Genomic DNA, 15,614 nt, shown 5'->3' on the forward strand with positions numbered 1-15,614 from the left:
AAAATGACTCTCATAATAACCTCTTAAAACACCATCATAAGCCACAGTCTCACCTACAAACACACACACACTCACAAATCTAGAGCTTAGCTATTAGGGAGCACCTAAATACAAACACAAAAAAATATTTAATAAAGAACCAAGAGAGCTCAAGAAATTCTGGTCTAAGGAAGGTCTTCCAGAGTGTTCTGAATTAATGAAAAAGAATGGGAATATGCTCCAATTCATAAAGCATTCCTGTTTCTTGCAGGTTTTTTTTCCTAAAAATTCCTTGTCAGAATTGTATGATGAGCACAATGTACTAGTGCACTGAGGCATACTAGGTATCCCCTACCAAAATCCTGCTAACTCTTTTCTTGGAAGTACTTTACTCTTTTTAATAAGAAAACTGAGCACTGACTGAAATTAGTTTCAAGCACACATAATATTACTCTATTTATGAGCCTTGTAACTCATCTGCAATAAAAAAAGCTTCTTTACTTTTGACTGGACTCAGCATGAACCTAACAGAGGATAATCACAGTGGGTTTACCTTTGCTAGCATAAATTGCTGCAATCATCAATCCTTTCAGTAGTTGTGCTTTCCTTGAAACTGACATATCTCAAATATTGACAGTGATGTCTGTATTTGAAAACTTAAATCCACTGCTAACTTAAAACCAGTGTTTTCTAAGAAGTCATTAGTCAGATCTGAAATTTGACTCTGTCCTCACCAAAATATTCTAAACCTACTAATTGAACCCAGTCTAACACAAATTTTCCTCAACATCAAGTTTTTGGGTCATTTCTCTAAAACTGATAATCAGTTGTAAGTTCCAAATTGATACAGCAATTTTATTAGTGGACCTACAGAAAGTTTAAAAAACACAAGTGATTTCATGCCTATTCAATGCTAGTGAACTTAGGTAAGAAAGTGCTTAAAACTTGTTTTTCCAGAGAAATCAATCACAGAAACAACCCAGGAGAAATGCATAGACAGTTGAGGAGACATTGTCCAACCACAGTTAATCCTCTTGGCAGGTCCTTAACAACATAAGACTATTTTGTAATACACAAGAGCTAAGACTCTCAAACAGAAGCCTACAGTCAGGCTTCAAACCCTACATTTGCATATTCTATACTATTCTATATCTAAAATACTGATTTTTAAAGTGCTTATGATCACTGCAGCTCTATCCTGTGAGAATGATTAACTAGCTTATCTAGAATCCTGGTTACATGTCTGCCTCACTATGGATATTAGACACCAGTAATGGAAGAAATTCCTTCCCTAATACGGTATCAAGACATTTTTTTGTGCTTTCTGAATCTTTTCTGGAGTGGTGTTTAGAAACACAAAAGCAAGAACACTTCAGAATGGAATCATTTCCAAATGCCACAGTGTTTCAATGGTCTTTCATTGACTGACAGAAAGTCTTTGGACATACTGTCCAAATATAAATGTGCAGTTTTAGAATTAGACTCTTTTATTATTATCATGCATGTTCACTCAAAACTTGTTCACCTTCTGGAACTTAGCATTTTAGATAATTTGCATAGTAACCAGAGACAATACAAATTCAAATTTTTAGGAGGTTCATTTAAGTGACTTTACAGTATTGATGATATCACCATCTTGCCCCAGTCATCAAGATAGCAAGCAGCACCAGGAAAACTTAAAGCTATTGTGAACTTGCAAACATTTTGCATAGCAGGAGCACTATAAAAGACCACAAAATACCTTTTGAATATCTACTACTGAAAACATACTAAAGGCTTTAAAGTAATAAACCACAATACAAATACAAAGCAATTAAACAAATACACAAAATGTCTCTTTTAGTACATATTATTAGCTGCTGTAAGAAAAACTTTTAACAGCCCTTTCCATCTTCCCTTTTCGTACCCCTCTCTGGGCTTCCTCCCAATTTTCCTGTATATAATTTTCTTCCCACTGGTAGAGTACCTGGTTTGTAGTAGGTCACCAACATACAAACTCAGACTAAAGCTATTTGTTATCAGGAAGTGAATTTGCAATTCATAAGAAACATGTCTGCCAAATCTGTTTCCATAGCCCTTCTTTATGGAAAAGGTATCAGCATTTACATAAAAAACAGTCTGAGTGAGCAATGGCCCTCAATATTTGAAAGCATACCAATGTCTATTTATATGGATTTTCTATGAATAAGTAATTTTTTAAGATTGATTTACCTTTCTCTGCAACGCTGAAAATGATATTGTCCCATGGGAACATCCTAAAAAGCAAACAAACAAAAAGAACACTATTAATTACACTAGACTTTAATAATATTAATTTGCTTTTAAAACAGTGTTGCAAACAGGGTAAAGTGTAAGGAGAAAATTTTCCAATGTAAATACTTTTAGCATTCATTTAAAACTGTCTAGAAGAAAAATCCAGCTAGAAGTGAAGATAGAGCGACCTGGAATAAAACTCATCTATCAGAATAAATACAGGATAAACTAATACAACAGTCTGAATCCAAGAGTGTTTTGCTTTACCACAAGGACTTCAATGACACCACTCTCTGGATGTAGCCCAAACTCCTGCCAGCTTCAGCAAAAACCAATCTTAAGTTGTTTTGAAAAAAACAGACCTGAGGGGCCAAATACAGACAATGGTCATAATTTTTTAATTAATAGCAATGGCAGTCATCACAGCCACATTTTTATTGTGATTAAAAGTGATGGCTGGGTACTTCCTGTAATGAGCCTGTCACAATCCACATTCTGATGCACTATATTTATTAAACAAGAATTTGTCTCAGCAGTACAGGAACAAAACTGAATGCCAACGTTGGAAACTAGCAGAATTTACCTTCACACATTCTCTTTCAAGAAGTAGAAGATAACGCAATGTACAAAGCTGTAGATTGTCAGTGTCTTACTGACAGCAGCATTACAGTGTTAGTAAAATTAAAAAGAAAGCTATTCAGTGTAAAAGATGCAACATTGAAATACAGTACTCTAAAACTCAGGCCTTCAACCACAGCTAATGACTCGTAGGTGCACCTTCAAAAGGTAGACATTACATTGAGTATGGATTTGGTTCCTGGGGTACTCTGAATAAAGTCCACATAAAGTATCACAGGGATTATTCCAACTTCACAGCCTTTGCTCCAGGTTTGGCCATCTTCCAAATGGAGAATGTAGCTGAACAGCCAATAAATCTCCAGGAATTCCTCCATATGAAAGGATTTCCTTCCTAAAGGGGTTGCATTCTGACCTTGTGTTCAAAATATCTTTCCACAAGATGAAGAGCAGCCACTGTACATGCTGTGACTTTGTGGGGGGGGATCTGAGCCCAGAGGGTCAAATTTTGTGCTTTAGCAAGTGTGCCAGACTCCTCTGAATTCAGAGATGCACTTACACCCTAATCCAAAACTGGAAAAGCTTCCAGCAAATTCACTGCATTTATGCCCTGTACAACTACACGTATCTTCTTCCACCAGAAATACCCAGGCATTTAGCAGTGAGCAGCTCTTTCCTTCCCAATATTGCTATAGTGTACGAAATGACATAAGTTGGCCCCTACTGTTGTGCTTATCTTGCCGTTTTCAGTGGTCATGCTGTCCCTGTGGTGCAGGTGTGCAAAAGGCTTGGCTGCTCCCCAGGACTCCAGGTAGCGGGTCATGCGGACGGAAGCTCTCATTTTGGCTCCATCCAGAGTAGGCCGAGGCCGGATGTGGTGCTGAGGGCTTCGCTTCTCTCCCTGGTTGACAGAGGACAAGAGGTGATGTCAGCCTTTGGGCTCACGGCCTTTTGAAGCAGCAGTGCGTCATCTGGCACCACAGATCTCCATGATTAGGGACTTATAAATGGAGAGACGCTAAGAACCTGCAATTCTTAATGATATTGCTGGGAAACATCAGAGACTTATTTCTGAAGAGCGGGAACCTTTTGCACTGCGAACATTATATATTTGTAGGCATCAGTAACAGCCCTGATCAATATCTTATTGCAGTGAATTATTCAATAAAGAGATTAGCAGTCCTGCTCAAAAACAAGTATGACTGGCCACAAAATAAAAGTACTACCAACCTTAGGATTGATTACAAAGTAAGTCTTAACATTATGCTCTTTCAGATATGGGTCCCTCACATCTCCGTCCCCATCTTCCACTTTGTAAGCTCCATTCAAATGCGCCAAGGTGACTGAGGTGATGTGAACACGGCTGAAATTATATTTTACAAGAAGGACAAAGTCACAAATATCGATCAAAAGCATCATTTAAACCTGCTCAACCTTTTTTACTTGCTTTTGGATACACCTTTTATTTGCTGCTCACTTCTTTTGCAGTCCCTCTAATCTAAATTTTAGAAGTTCTAATGGGCATAAATGCAAAAGTTTCCATCCAGAAAAAAAAAATGCTCCTTAAATCACAGGAAATACTGAGTGCCCCAGTTTTGTTTGGCCTTTTTTTTCTTTTCTCAAGACAGCATCTAAGAATTAGTTCAGGCATCTCCATGAAGGCCTGTGGGTTAAGACACTGTGCCCATGCATTTTTCCATGACTGAAAAATCCATGTGTCCAAAGGTTAACGGAGAGGACTCTTCTTACCCTGGGACTCCCCCAGCCTCCATGTGATTGGCCAGGGTAACATCATGGGACCAGACATCGTACTGCCACTTCTGGAGGCCAATGACGCCGCAGAGCACGTTCCCCGAGTGCACTCCTACGCGCATGTTGATGTCCACTCCCGTCGCATCTCTCACTTTCCTGCGGTTCAGAATAAAGCCTCTGTTAACACACATAACAGGCCCTTGGTTTTCTTTTCATTTACCAGTCAAATTATGCAGATGGCACACCCCTAGAAGTGCTCAAGGCCAGGTTGGATGGGGATCAGTACAACCTGCTCTACTGGGAGGTGTCCCTGCCCCAGCAGGGGAGCTGGAACTAGATGGTCTTTAAGCACCATTCCAATCCAAAACATTCTATCATTCTATGATTCTATGAAAGTAGCAGTAACAACAGTAATAACATTTACCTCTTCCTAGCATTGCCTCTATTCTTTTAATGCTATGATTATACATTACCTTTTCTATTATCTGTATTTGTTATAATTTCTAGAAATATTAATTTTCAAGTCTATGTCTGAAGTTCCTTCTTTTATATTTATCTGAGGGCTGTGGTGAATAAGCGGAAATGTTTAGTCTCCTGGTAGAACCTAAGGATTGTTTTTGTTCTACAGGCTGCTTTTGAAGGTCTGGAACTACTGTTACACACTCTTCTACCTAAAGACCCCAATATTTAAATCAGAGACTTTTTCATATCTGCAATATCTGAGAGGAAGGATGAAAACCACAGTATCTCAGGATATTCCACAAGCTGAGGCTTGTACACTCTTTGGGGTATGGGCTCAGTGCCATTCAGGCTGTGGAGAACGTAGGCTCAGCAACCTTCCACATGCTTAGGGAATGCTGCACCCTCTGGAACATTATTCAGCAAATGAAAGGCTATCCTCACTGTCCAGACCACATCTAAACCTTTGACCTTTCCAGTCAGAGAGTTAAATATCTGTTCACCCCACCCCAAATCTCAGAAGAGCCCTACACATAAGACAGGCAATTATCTTTGCAGAAGCAGTTCTTCTGAATAACTGGTGGGCAACTGAGGTCAAACAATCAGAACATTTCCAGACATATGTCACATGGGTACTAACTACACTTGTAAAGAGTAACAAAACTAATTCAGATATCTACAGGTTTAGACAGCTCTATGATATGGGAAGGTTATAACTTTACCAGATTTACGTAATCAAACCCCAATTGGTGTGGACCCCAACCTAGCCAGTAATAAGGAACGTGCGGACACACTTGGAGAAATTTGGGGTGTTAATGGAAGAAACAATCACGGAATAAGAAAACCAAATGGCTCCTGTATACAAGTTGGGTGCACGGTTCTAGCAACATCTTCAGTCTCAGTGATAAGAATCATCAGCTCTGTACCTTCTGAATTATTGAATTAATGTGACAGTTTCCTCTTTTTTTTGAAAGAGAACATAGAACACAAGAGGCCTAATTTGATATGGTAAATCCTGCATTTAGGCAGTAATTCTCAATTGTTCTTTTCCCTGGGAAATGAAAATAACAGGACCATGACTGAAAGTATTTTAATTCCATCTGTCTCTCTCAAGTGTTTATTGGTATTCCTTTTCACATTGCCATTTTACACTGCTCTTGTGTAGCTGACACACTTGAAAATGAACTACCTGTAAATGATCTTTGTAAGCACTTTGCAAATCACAAACACCACTTTGCTCTCCACAAGGTATATGACACAAGCCTAGCAATTTGGAAAAAAAGTGTTTTAAAATACTGGGCAAAATGGAAGTGGAACATTTATCCTCTAGGAGTGCTTGTCAAAAGACTGCCCCTCCACATTCTGCAGAATAAAGCAAGAGCAAGTGGAATAAAGTCTGCTTTATATTAAGCTCTCAGGATTTAAGCAGGGGAGCAAACAGAATTGTACCAGAACTGAATCTCTTCTTCTGTCTTACAAATTAAAGAAACCACAGGAGACATTAAATTAGCAGTGTAACTTTAGACTGAATTGAGGTTTACCACTTCTTCTCTCCTGATCTCCTTGAACAATTGCCATGACAATACAGGCACTGAATGCATTCAGGAATGTAGGCTTTCTCATCCCTAGAGGATGTTTGCATTACCTACAGAAGCATATCTGAAACTTCCCACCCTTATTTCATTTTGTGCTCCCCCTGTTTCCTTCAGCACAGCACAGTCTGTGTGCCCAGCCTGGTTGGGCAGTCAAAATACTCAAATTTTATTTTTCCTATTGTAATGTGAAATTTGAGTTTGAAAGCATTCTGCAGTTTTCAGAGGTGTGGTTAGATTGCAGGTAACTTTACTCCATACAAGCAAGAGTTCAGGTCCTTAGAAAAGCATCTATACACTTTACCTGAGCTATTTTTAATCTATAATTCTGGACCAAGGTACCTAAGACTCACCGAGCCCTTTCTTACACACTTTAACATATTGAGTGAGCCTTAGTCATTTAATTCCCTGCAAACTGCCAGCTTTAACAGCACAGTTTCCTTTTGGATCAGACCTGCAGGAATGAAATCATACCTAAAAGAATTATTTTATTTTGTATCTAGCATTCAAAATGGTATAAATATCTCATATCCAACAGTTTCTTTGACTTTCCTCTGAATTTGTTCCATGCTACCAAATCAGAGGAAGCCTTTGAGAATGTGTGACTGAGAAACATGTAAATAAGGAAGTCACCAGACAGACAAGGAGGTAGAGTTTGAGCTGAATGGAAACAACACATATATTCATACAAAACAATATTTTGCCTCAACAGATAAGCTCTGTCCTTAAAGCATCCCCTTAAGGTGACCAGCTCCCGGCATCACAGGCAGCACTGGCATTTATGGCTTGATAAAGTGAGCATCCCACTCCTGGGCAAGCAGGCTGCAGACTATAGGAAACATTGGATTTGTTCCAACACAGAGCAGAGAGGCAAAGCACTTAATCAATGGGAATACAATCCATGTTTAAATGGGAACAATCCATAGCATAGGAATGCTGAATTGCTCAAAATGGAGCTACACAACATTAGGGAAGAAGACTGAATAAGACCTTGTAGTATAGATCACCTGTTAATTTGGCAGAATTCTTCCTTTCTTGCTTCAAAGAGAACTGGAACTGAAACCATATTCCAGTGGTAAAATCTATATAGAACTGCTAAGATAAACAGCAAACTACTTTATTTCAGTAGCTTACACACCAAGGGGGCAGTCTGCACCTCAGTGATTGAACATAACAAAAATTTCTACCTGACAGAAAAGGTATTTCCAATAGAGCAAGTCAAACATATTGAGTGACTTGCTCTGAAATAGCAAGAGTATTACTACTTCTCATTTTACAGGGCACAGAAGTATGTCAGGAGAGGCTTCCATAAAAATATGCAGCAATCACACAACAAAATATGGAGTTGATTAATAATCAAAAATTTTCATTCACCTGCAGGCTGCAACACTTGACATAGTACTTTGAAAGGATTTGAAAACACGGGGTACAGATTCCTCACTCCTTCTATAAACAGGCTGTGGTAATCAGGCATCTGTCTATGGGAGCATTGTGGTTTCTGACTACAGTAATAAAGTCAGATCAGAATATCCTTTACAACTAACCTATAATTTTCTAGTCTGTAAGGCTGCTCTTACCAAGAACCTGATTGCACAGCATTAACAATGAACATACTTGATAGCAGCCTAAGCAGAAAGTTATTTCAGAGAAGATTGGAAGTTCTGAAGTGTGAGGAACTGACAGATTGCTCTCTGAGCTCAAGTAAAACATTGCATTATGATGTGTGATATACTTTGGTTCTTTGTGAAGGGCACTTTATGGCTCAAGTTTAGTGTTGTTTTTCCACTACCCTGTTTTTCCAACTCCAATATATTTTTCCTCTTAAGTAACAATGCAACAGGTTGACCAGAAACTCTATGAAAATACTTTTAACTCCCTTTTCTCACACAGCACACAGATGTTTTGAAATGCAAACCAGAAAGCTCTCATTTTCACTCAAAGGCTGGGGAAAAAAATCCCGACATTTTTAAGCCAACGCACAAGGAGGAGCAGAACTCTTGGACTGACATCCTCTTACCAACTGCTCTACAGGAAAGATGGAAACTTTACTTCCCAGTATGCTAAAAAAGGAAATGGCTTAATTGTGATACCAAGTGAAAAAGAGAAAGCATCCAGTGAAAGTGACTGAAATGCAACCAAATCTGTAGATTTTATCTTGCTTGGCAAGAAGATCTTCTCCCATTTAAAGATTAGATCTGCTTGGACATTACGTAAGTTACAACCATTTTTGGATGAAAAAAACAACATTTTAGAGAAGGCAGCAACCTGATTCCTGTACTGAGGTTAGTTTTACAAAAGATTGCTAGAGCAAGGAGATCAAAATACTAGTTTCCAAAAATACTATACCTTTTCCATGAACACATAAAAGGGAAAAGAACCAAATTTGCTTTAGTCAACCTACCCATACAGTAATTATCCTGGATTGAGTTAGAAGACCAGATAACTAAAAGCAAAATCCCTCTTGTGACTACAATTACACACATTTAAGGATTAGAGGAATAATTTTGTATGGCTACTTCATAAGACATTAAGATCAACACAGTTCAACATAATTATCCATTTCATGATGAGGTGCACACCACACATATACCTCACAAGGATGGGCCAATTTCTCACTTTGCTAAATGGACAGAGGTTAATGTGATCTAGACAAAAGCATAAAAATTGGAACTTAAACTTACAGAAAAGCATACCAAATTTTAAAATCAAAGTCCAGCTTATTGGAAAAAAATAAATCACACAGAAGACTCCCAAGTATCCAGACTTTCACATGATACACATTTTTGCCAAGTGTAGCTCACCTATATATACTAATTGTAGTGAAGGACTTGTTTTAAAGGGATTTTTTAAAAGTTTAGGACTTACTTAATGGCTTCACACATGTCCAGTCCCATTTTCACACAATTCTTGGCATGATTTTGAAGAGATATAGGTAGTCCAGAAACACAGTAATAGCAGTCACCTAAGATCTTAATTCTCATACATTCATTTTCCTGGAGGGAAAAAAGCAAGGTGAGACAGTGACTTTCAACTTGAAATACATAAATGAAGGGTTGCTGCTACAAAGATTGACTTAAATGACAATCTAGCTTTAGATTAGCTTTAGACAAAACTTTAGCAAAGTCCTTCTACTAAAGCTTGTTTCAGTAGAGAAGGTCTTGCTACAACAAACATTGAGAGAGTTTTGTATGGTTGATCCCTCCACCAGCTATGGTCCTTAACAGGAAAAACCAGGAAGTAATTTCACTGCAAAGCATGTCCACACCTGAGAATAAAGAACTGAGCTAAACTATCATGTCCTCAGTCTAAATAAAGCCTTTTTGTTTGAAATATGAAATCAAAAGACATAGTCTTCCACATTTACATCTATGAAGATGGAATGCTTCCAGAAGCTAGCAATCATAATAGTAGTTCAATATTTTGTACTCTAAGCCCATGTAAAGATTTTTATTTTTTAAAAACTGAAATTTATTATAAATTTAATTTAATTTTTAAAATACTTGAAAATAATTTTTCAACAAACAAAAACACAGGAAATTTTTATTTTTATTTCTGAGGTTTTTGATTTTACTTTCACACATGAAGTTTGATTTAAATTTTATAAAAAGGGCACCTTAATAAGCAGAAGAAAAAATTCTGATTGTGTTTGACTCTTTTGTTGAGTAATAAAGAGGCTGTGGTCAGTAATTAAAATTGATTGGATCAATACTGTCTCTCTTCTCCTTCAGAGAAGGAGAAATAAATAAAGGCTTTTTCTAAGACCAGAAAACTGACTAATACTTTTCTATCTTGAGTTTCCTAATCCTTGATGTGGCAAAAAATCTATTTAAAGAAGTGTTCATCTGCCATTAAACCTTATTGGGTTCCATGAGCTGTCTCTATTGGTCCTATTAGAGAGCTATCTCGGGTTTCACAGACTGTCACTCTGGCAGAAATGCACTGCTGCACTCAGACCAGAGCCAGATCATTTTCTTCACACGTTTCAAATCCAATCTTCCTGCCAAATCTCAGAAATGCTGCACGAAGACCCCAAGAGGAAAAAAAAAAAACCAAACCACATTTTAAAGATGACTTTCTTATTCAAACTCACAGCAGCAGCCCATAGCAACCCACCTTGGCAATCTGATCAAACTTGCCAAAGAGCTCATTCAGCATGTGCACCAGCTCCCCTGGCGAGCAGTCGCTGGCCAGGCGAGTGAACCCCACGATATCAGCGTACAAGATGCTGCAATGGAAATTGACAGAATCTTGGTCACAGCTTCCTCCTGCAGCACTCAGATCCATCAACCAGAAGCAAAACCTTAAAGCAAATGCTCTGGACTGCATAGGGATATGCTCACACCCAAAACAGCCACTACTAAATGTAGAGCAATAAATATAACTACATCTATAGGTACATGCATCTTTGCCTTTATGGGTGATGTGTTCATAGGTAATACATACCTACATGTACCTTTATAGGTTTTACATGCTCAGGTATAACATTTATAGGCTTACCTATATTTACAGGTATTTATAAATATTCTATACCTCTATCTGTTATGGGATTGAAAAAAAAGAATTTTTTTTAAAGTCACAAATCATCAGTATAATAATAGCAATATAACAGCTCCAAAGAATATTGATGCTCACAAGAGAACATGAGCTTAATCAAAAGTCCTGCAACATTTTTTAAAAATCAGTTTCTAAGAACATAATTCGAACTAACTTGTCCAATAAAATAAAAAACAAACAAACAAAAACCCAAACAAATAAACCCAAACAAAACCAGGATAGAGCACCTTGTTAAGAAAGAATGTTTGAAATGAAAGTGATTTATTCTTCCTGCTACTGGAAATTTTTAAATAATAAATAATTTTAAAATAATAAATTAGATTTGTCAGCAGAATATTTTATTTCAGGTACTGTGTAAAATATGTATGTGATACAGCTGCCTCTGTTTACATGATACAAATCCTGAGAAATTGGTCCAGTTAAGAAAATTGCAAAATCTGAATCATACCACTGACAGGAGTTACAATTTTGACTAGCATACATGGAAGCAGGATTTCGTACTTCAGTCTGAAAAATGAAGACATTATGAAGAAAAGATCAGTATTGTGTGGCTTTTTCTCAACTCCTTTGTAGTAACACCTTTGTTGCTCTTCTGGAATGTAGCATTGTCAGCATTCGATCAACATAAGAGATGCTACATATTAAGTTGTTGAAAAGCATATTAAAAAATGTTTTCTTAATTCTTCCCTTAACCCTTTCATTCAGTTTTCTTTTCTGAATGTTGTTGATACATTTTATTACAGTACAGTACCTTACATTGGTGTGCCTTTTGACATACAAATTGTGGAAGTTGTTGGTGTTTTCCAGCTGGCCTGCCTTTGGACCTTGCAGCCTCTGAATGATCTCTGCCTTCATTTCCATGGCAATGTGAGCAGGCAGTAAAGAAAGCAGAAGACGCTCCTAAAAGTTAAAATGATATCCACAGTTTCTTTAAGGAGAATAAATTTAGCATGGCACCAATACTGTGCAAGGCACACCCTACTGTCAATACCACAGAACATTTTGATGAGGCTTGCACTCAGACCTGGTACAACCTCCAAAGTTAATCAGTACCTTGAGGAGTGTGACAGAGACATACACACATTTCCAAGTAACACCTGCCTTTTTCAAGGTTTTGTCTCTATTAGAAAAAGCTTAAGCTAAGCTTAACGTTTGATGAAGTTACCTACAGGAATCTATTCAATATCTGAGTACGATGCAGCAAATGAAACAAGAGGCACAAGGCCCGTCCAGAGGACTTAAACAGAAATGCAGTTTGATTCAAGCAGGAATAAACTACATATTTCTTTTCTTTCATACATTATAATGCTCTGCCATAATTTTAGCAGTTAGACTGAAAATAAAATACAGACACAGGATATGCTGAAAATGTTAAACTTTTCCAAAGCGTTTGATAGGTAGTCTCTCCTTTAATATGGCATTTGACAATTTCTTTTCTAATTAACCTAAAAGCATATAAAATACTAAAAAACCCCAAACCCTACATATTTCTCCTCATCATTTGGCATTAGGGTCTTCATTTGATATTATGATCTTCCTCTTCTAAAGCTCTCTGACACTTCCATTTCACCTGTGACAGCTTTAGACTGATTTCCTACTTCTCTGGAAACCAGGTCAACAAGAACTCTGCAAAAAAAAAAAAAAAAACCAAAGCCTTCTTGCTTTATCATATTCCATTTTGAAACTGAATTTCCCATTTTCTCATAGGCAGACAGGAGAGACTCCTTCTGGCTAAGGATAAAAAAATACCAGAAGCCTGAACCAGTGAAGAGGGGGAAGGCATCTGAAAAAGCCCCTGACAGAGACAGAAACAGCTACACCAGAAAAGAAGATGACCTCAAAATGTGCATGATTCTCAGGTGTTACTCAAAATGATGCATGCTCTTCAGTTCACAAGAATATTTTTGCAGACTTTGCAGTTCTGTTCATGAAGGTACCAAAGAAGTGTAGCCATTAATCCAATCCTCTGCCTGGGATAATTAGTCCCTTTCAGGTCTGATGACCTTGAGAAGAGCAAGGCAATAACGGGGCTATAGACTCTTCTAATATTTGCAGCAACCTTGGCTATCTGTCTCTGTCAAGTCCAGTGACAAATTCCCATTCCTCATAGCATTTGTGCACTTGTAAGCATAGCATTCAATTACATGAGGCCCCGTGAAACTGATCCTGCACATATTTGGCAAAAAACTTCTACTGCAGTGAATCAAGACAGAATCTTGCTTTGCTGCTGATTAATATTGAATTAATAATTTATTTCTTAAATGCAAGATTAATTAATATGTTTAGGCCTTTTAGCAAGTTCCCATCCAAGAGACCAGTGTATTTTCATTGCTTATGTTCACTGGCAGTGTTTCACTTCCACTGCTCCTTGGTGGAGGTATTTTGCAAACTTGCAAATAGTATCTGTACAACCAATCAATTTTTTTCCATAATGAAAACTTACTTTTCTAGGTTCCTCTTTATCTAACAGTAGAGGATTGTTCAGACTTGTTAACAACTGAAATTATACAGTTAATGAAGTGTAGCTCTTAGCAACAATTTTACATTATCATACTCCTTTTATATTATTGATAGTAAATGCAAGCTGGTTCACTATTTTCCCTTGACTATGATGTTTCCAGACACTCAATGTCCAGGTTACTGCTTCCATCTTTGAATCTCAGAAAGGCTGGTAAAAGGTCATAAAACAACAAATGTTTTCAAGGAAGCAAGCAAAAAAACAAAGAGAAAAAGTTTTCACAGAAAGCAGCATAAAGTCAACTACAAGCTAAAGAATTATATGAGGAAAAGGAAAACAGAACACTCTCATTTTGTAGGGGACATAAGGAGAGATGGAACACTTCCCCTTCTTTTTCTCTTCAGGCCAGCCCACTATTCCATTCTGCTTAAACATCCTGATGAAGCTGCTCACCACACCAGAATTCCCTCCAAAAAATGTTCTCCTTCCTCAGTTTTCACTGTACAAAAGAGAAGGCTGCAACCTGAGGCTGCTTTAGAGAACTGCAATTGGTGAAGCACACTGCAGGACACCTTGCCATACCCAGGGGCACATACAGCCTTCAGCCACCCTCTCCATCCTGCAGGCTTCAAACATTCACACTTCAGTCCTGACCTTATCACTTGTGTGATAAAGTGGATTGTTCGTTTTCATTTCTTTCACTAAAAGACAGCTGTGAAAGAAGGTGAATCTTTACTACTTATGAGCACTGTGGCTGGGCTGGTCAGCTAAAGATTCTAAGAAATGCAGAGCACACAAGAACAACTCTTCCTTCCTGTTTTGTCATTGCTGTTGGCTCAAAAGAGCATAGTGGAAGGATCAAAATCACTGACTGATCAGCTTGTAGTGCATGATGTTCTGCACTGAAACTCCTGCAGACTGGAACAATGCAAGGAACACCACAAATTCAAGACTACTGCTTATGCTGGCTTTATATTGATAATACATTCCACTCTGTACTATTCTCTCAAAAGGACAGAAAATCTACACATCAAAAACTAGCTGAACTGAGATACAAGTCACTGACTTCTAGACAAAAATCTTCCTTATTTGTAGCAGACAGAAGCCACTCTCAGAGCTACAGTCTGTAAGAAAAAAGCTGAAATAATTCTGAATGCAGGTCAATAGGCACCATTTAAGAGTCTTCAGGCTGAAAATAAGAGTACCTGCTTCTGGTGAAAGAGAAACTGCTGTGCTATGACAATAAAGAAAATCTCACAAATGTCCTTCCCTAGAATATTAACAACATGACCTTAAAAACTTATACAGGGGTTTTATGTACACAAGGCTGCTTACTGACTTATTTCCTGGGACTATGCTTTCCTCTCAACCATTCAAGTCACTTCCAGCTGATCCCTTTTAAGTTCTAGGACTAAAGATGCAGCCCCGCTACCTATACTGAATTAAAGTGCCTTTCAATACTATAGGTTAAGTACTTCTCTCTTCTCCACCAGGACCCCACTAGAAAGATAGCAAGTAGTCATCCTCCCTGGGTTTTCCAGCTGAAGATTTTCTGTGGTATACGTGAAAATGTTATTTGAGTTCCTGTTCTCTCTATCTCTCACATTCAAGTTGATCTCCTTGTCAGAATTTTCCCTGAAATATCCAGATGACTTTAGCAGTGATTCTTAGTTACATATTGCTCCTCTAAAGCTTGATAATCTGGTTGCTTTCTTAGCTAGAACAAGTTGGCAGAGCTCAGTCAAAGAACATTGTGCTATTTTCTGCAAGGTGCCAGCTGCATGTGAGTATCTCACAAAATACCACACGGTTGTTCTGCAGCAAACAAGCACAATATCCTCAAACATCAGGTACAGGTTATTTTCAAGAGTAAATTTTTCACAAATCAACCTCTCTTGGCCTGAGGCAAAAATGCTGTATTTATTTGCTCATTCCTGTTTTGTCATACAAACTACCAATACTGATTCACTCATTTGTACAAGATTACATCA

At 37.8% G+C, this 15,614-nt stretch overlaps 1 protein-coding gene across 1 annotated transcript in view; it reads right to left on the bottom strand.

The window, feature by feature from the left end:
- The window catches only part of ADCY2 (adenylate cyclase 2), a 204,580-nt gene that overhangs the window by 60,324 nt on the left and 128,642 nt on the right, over positions 1-15,614 (bottom strand). The window contains 7 exon segments of the mRNA XM_030239642.2: positions 2,191-2,234; positions 3,533-3,709; positions 4,039-4,171; positions 4,558-4,716; positions 9,477-9,604; positions 10,725-10,836; positions 11,917-12,065. Coding sequence (XP_030095502.2) covers positions 2,191-2,234; positions 3,533-3,709; positions 4,039-4,171; positions 4,558-4,716; positions 9,477-9,604; positions 10,725-10,836; positions 11,917-12,065 — 902 coding nt within the window.

This window comes from Serinus canaria, chromosome 2, assembly GCF_022539315.1.
Source record: "Serinus canaria isolate serCan28SL12 chromosome 2, serCan2020, whole genome shotgun sequence".
Lineage (NCBI taxonomy): Eukaryota > Metazoa > Chordata > Aves > Passeriformes > Fringillidae > Serinus > Serinus canaria.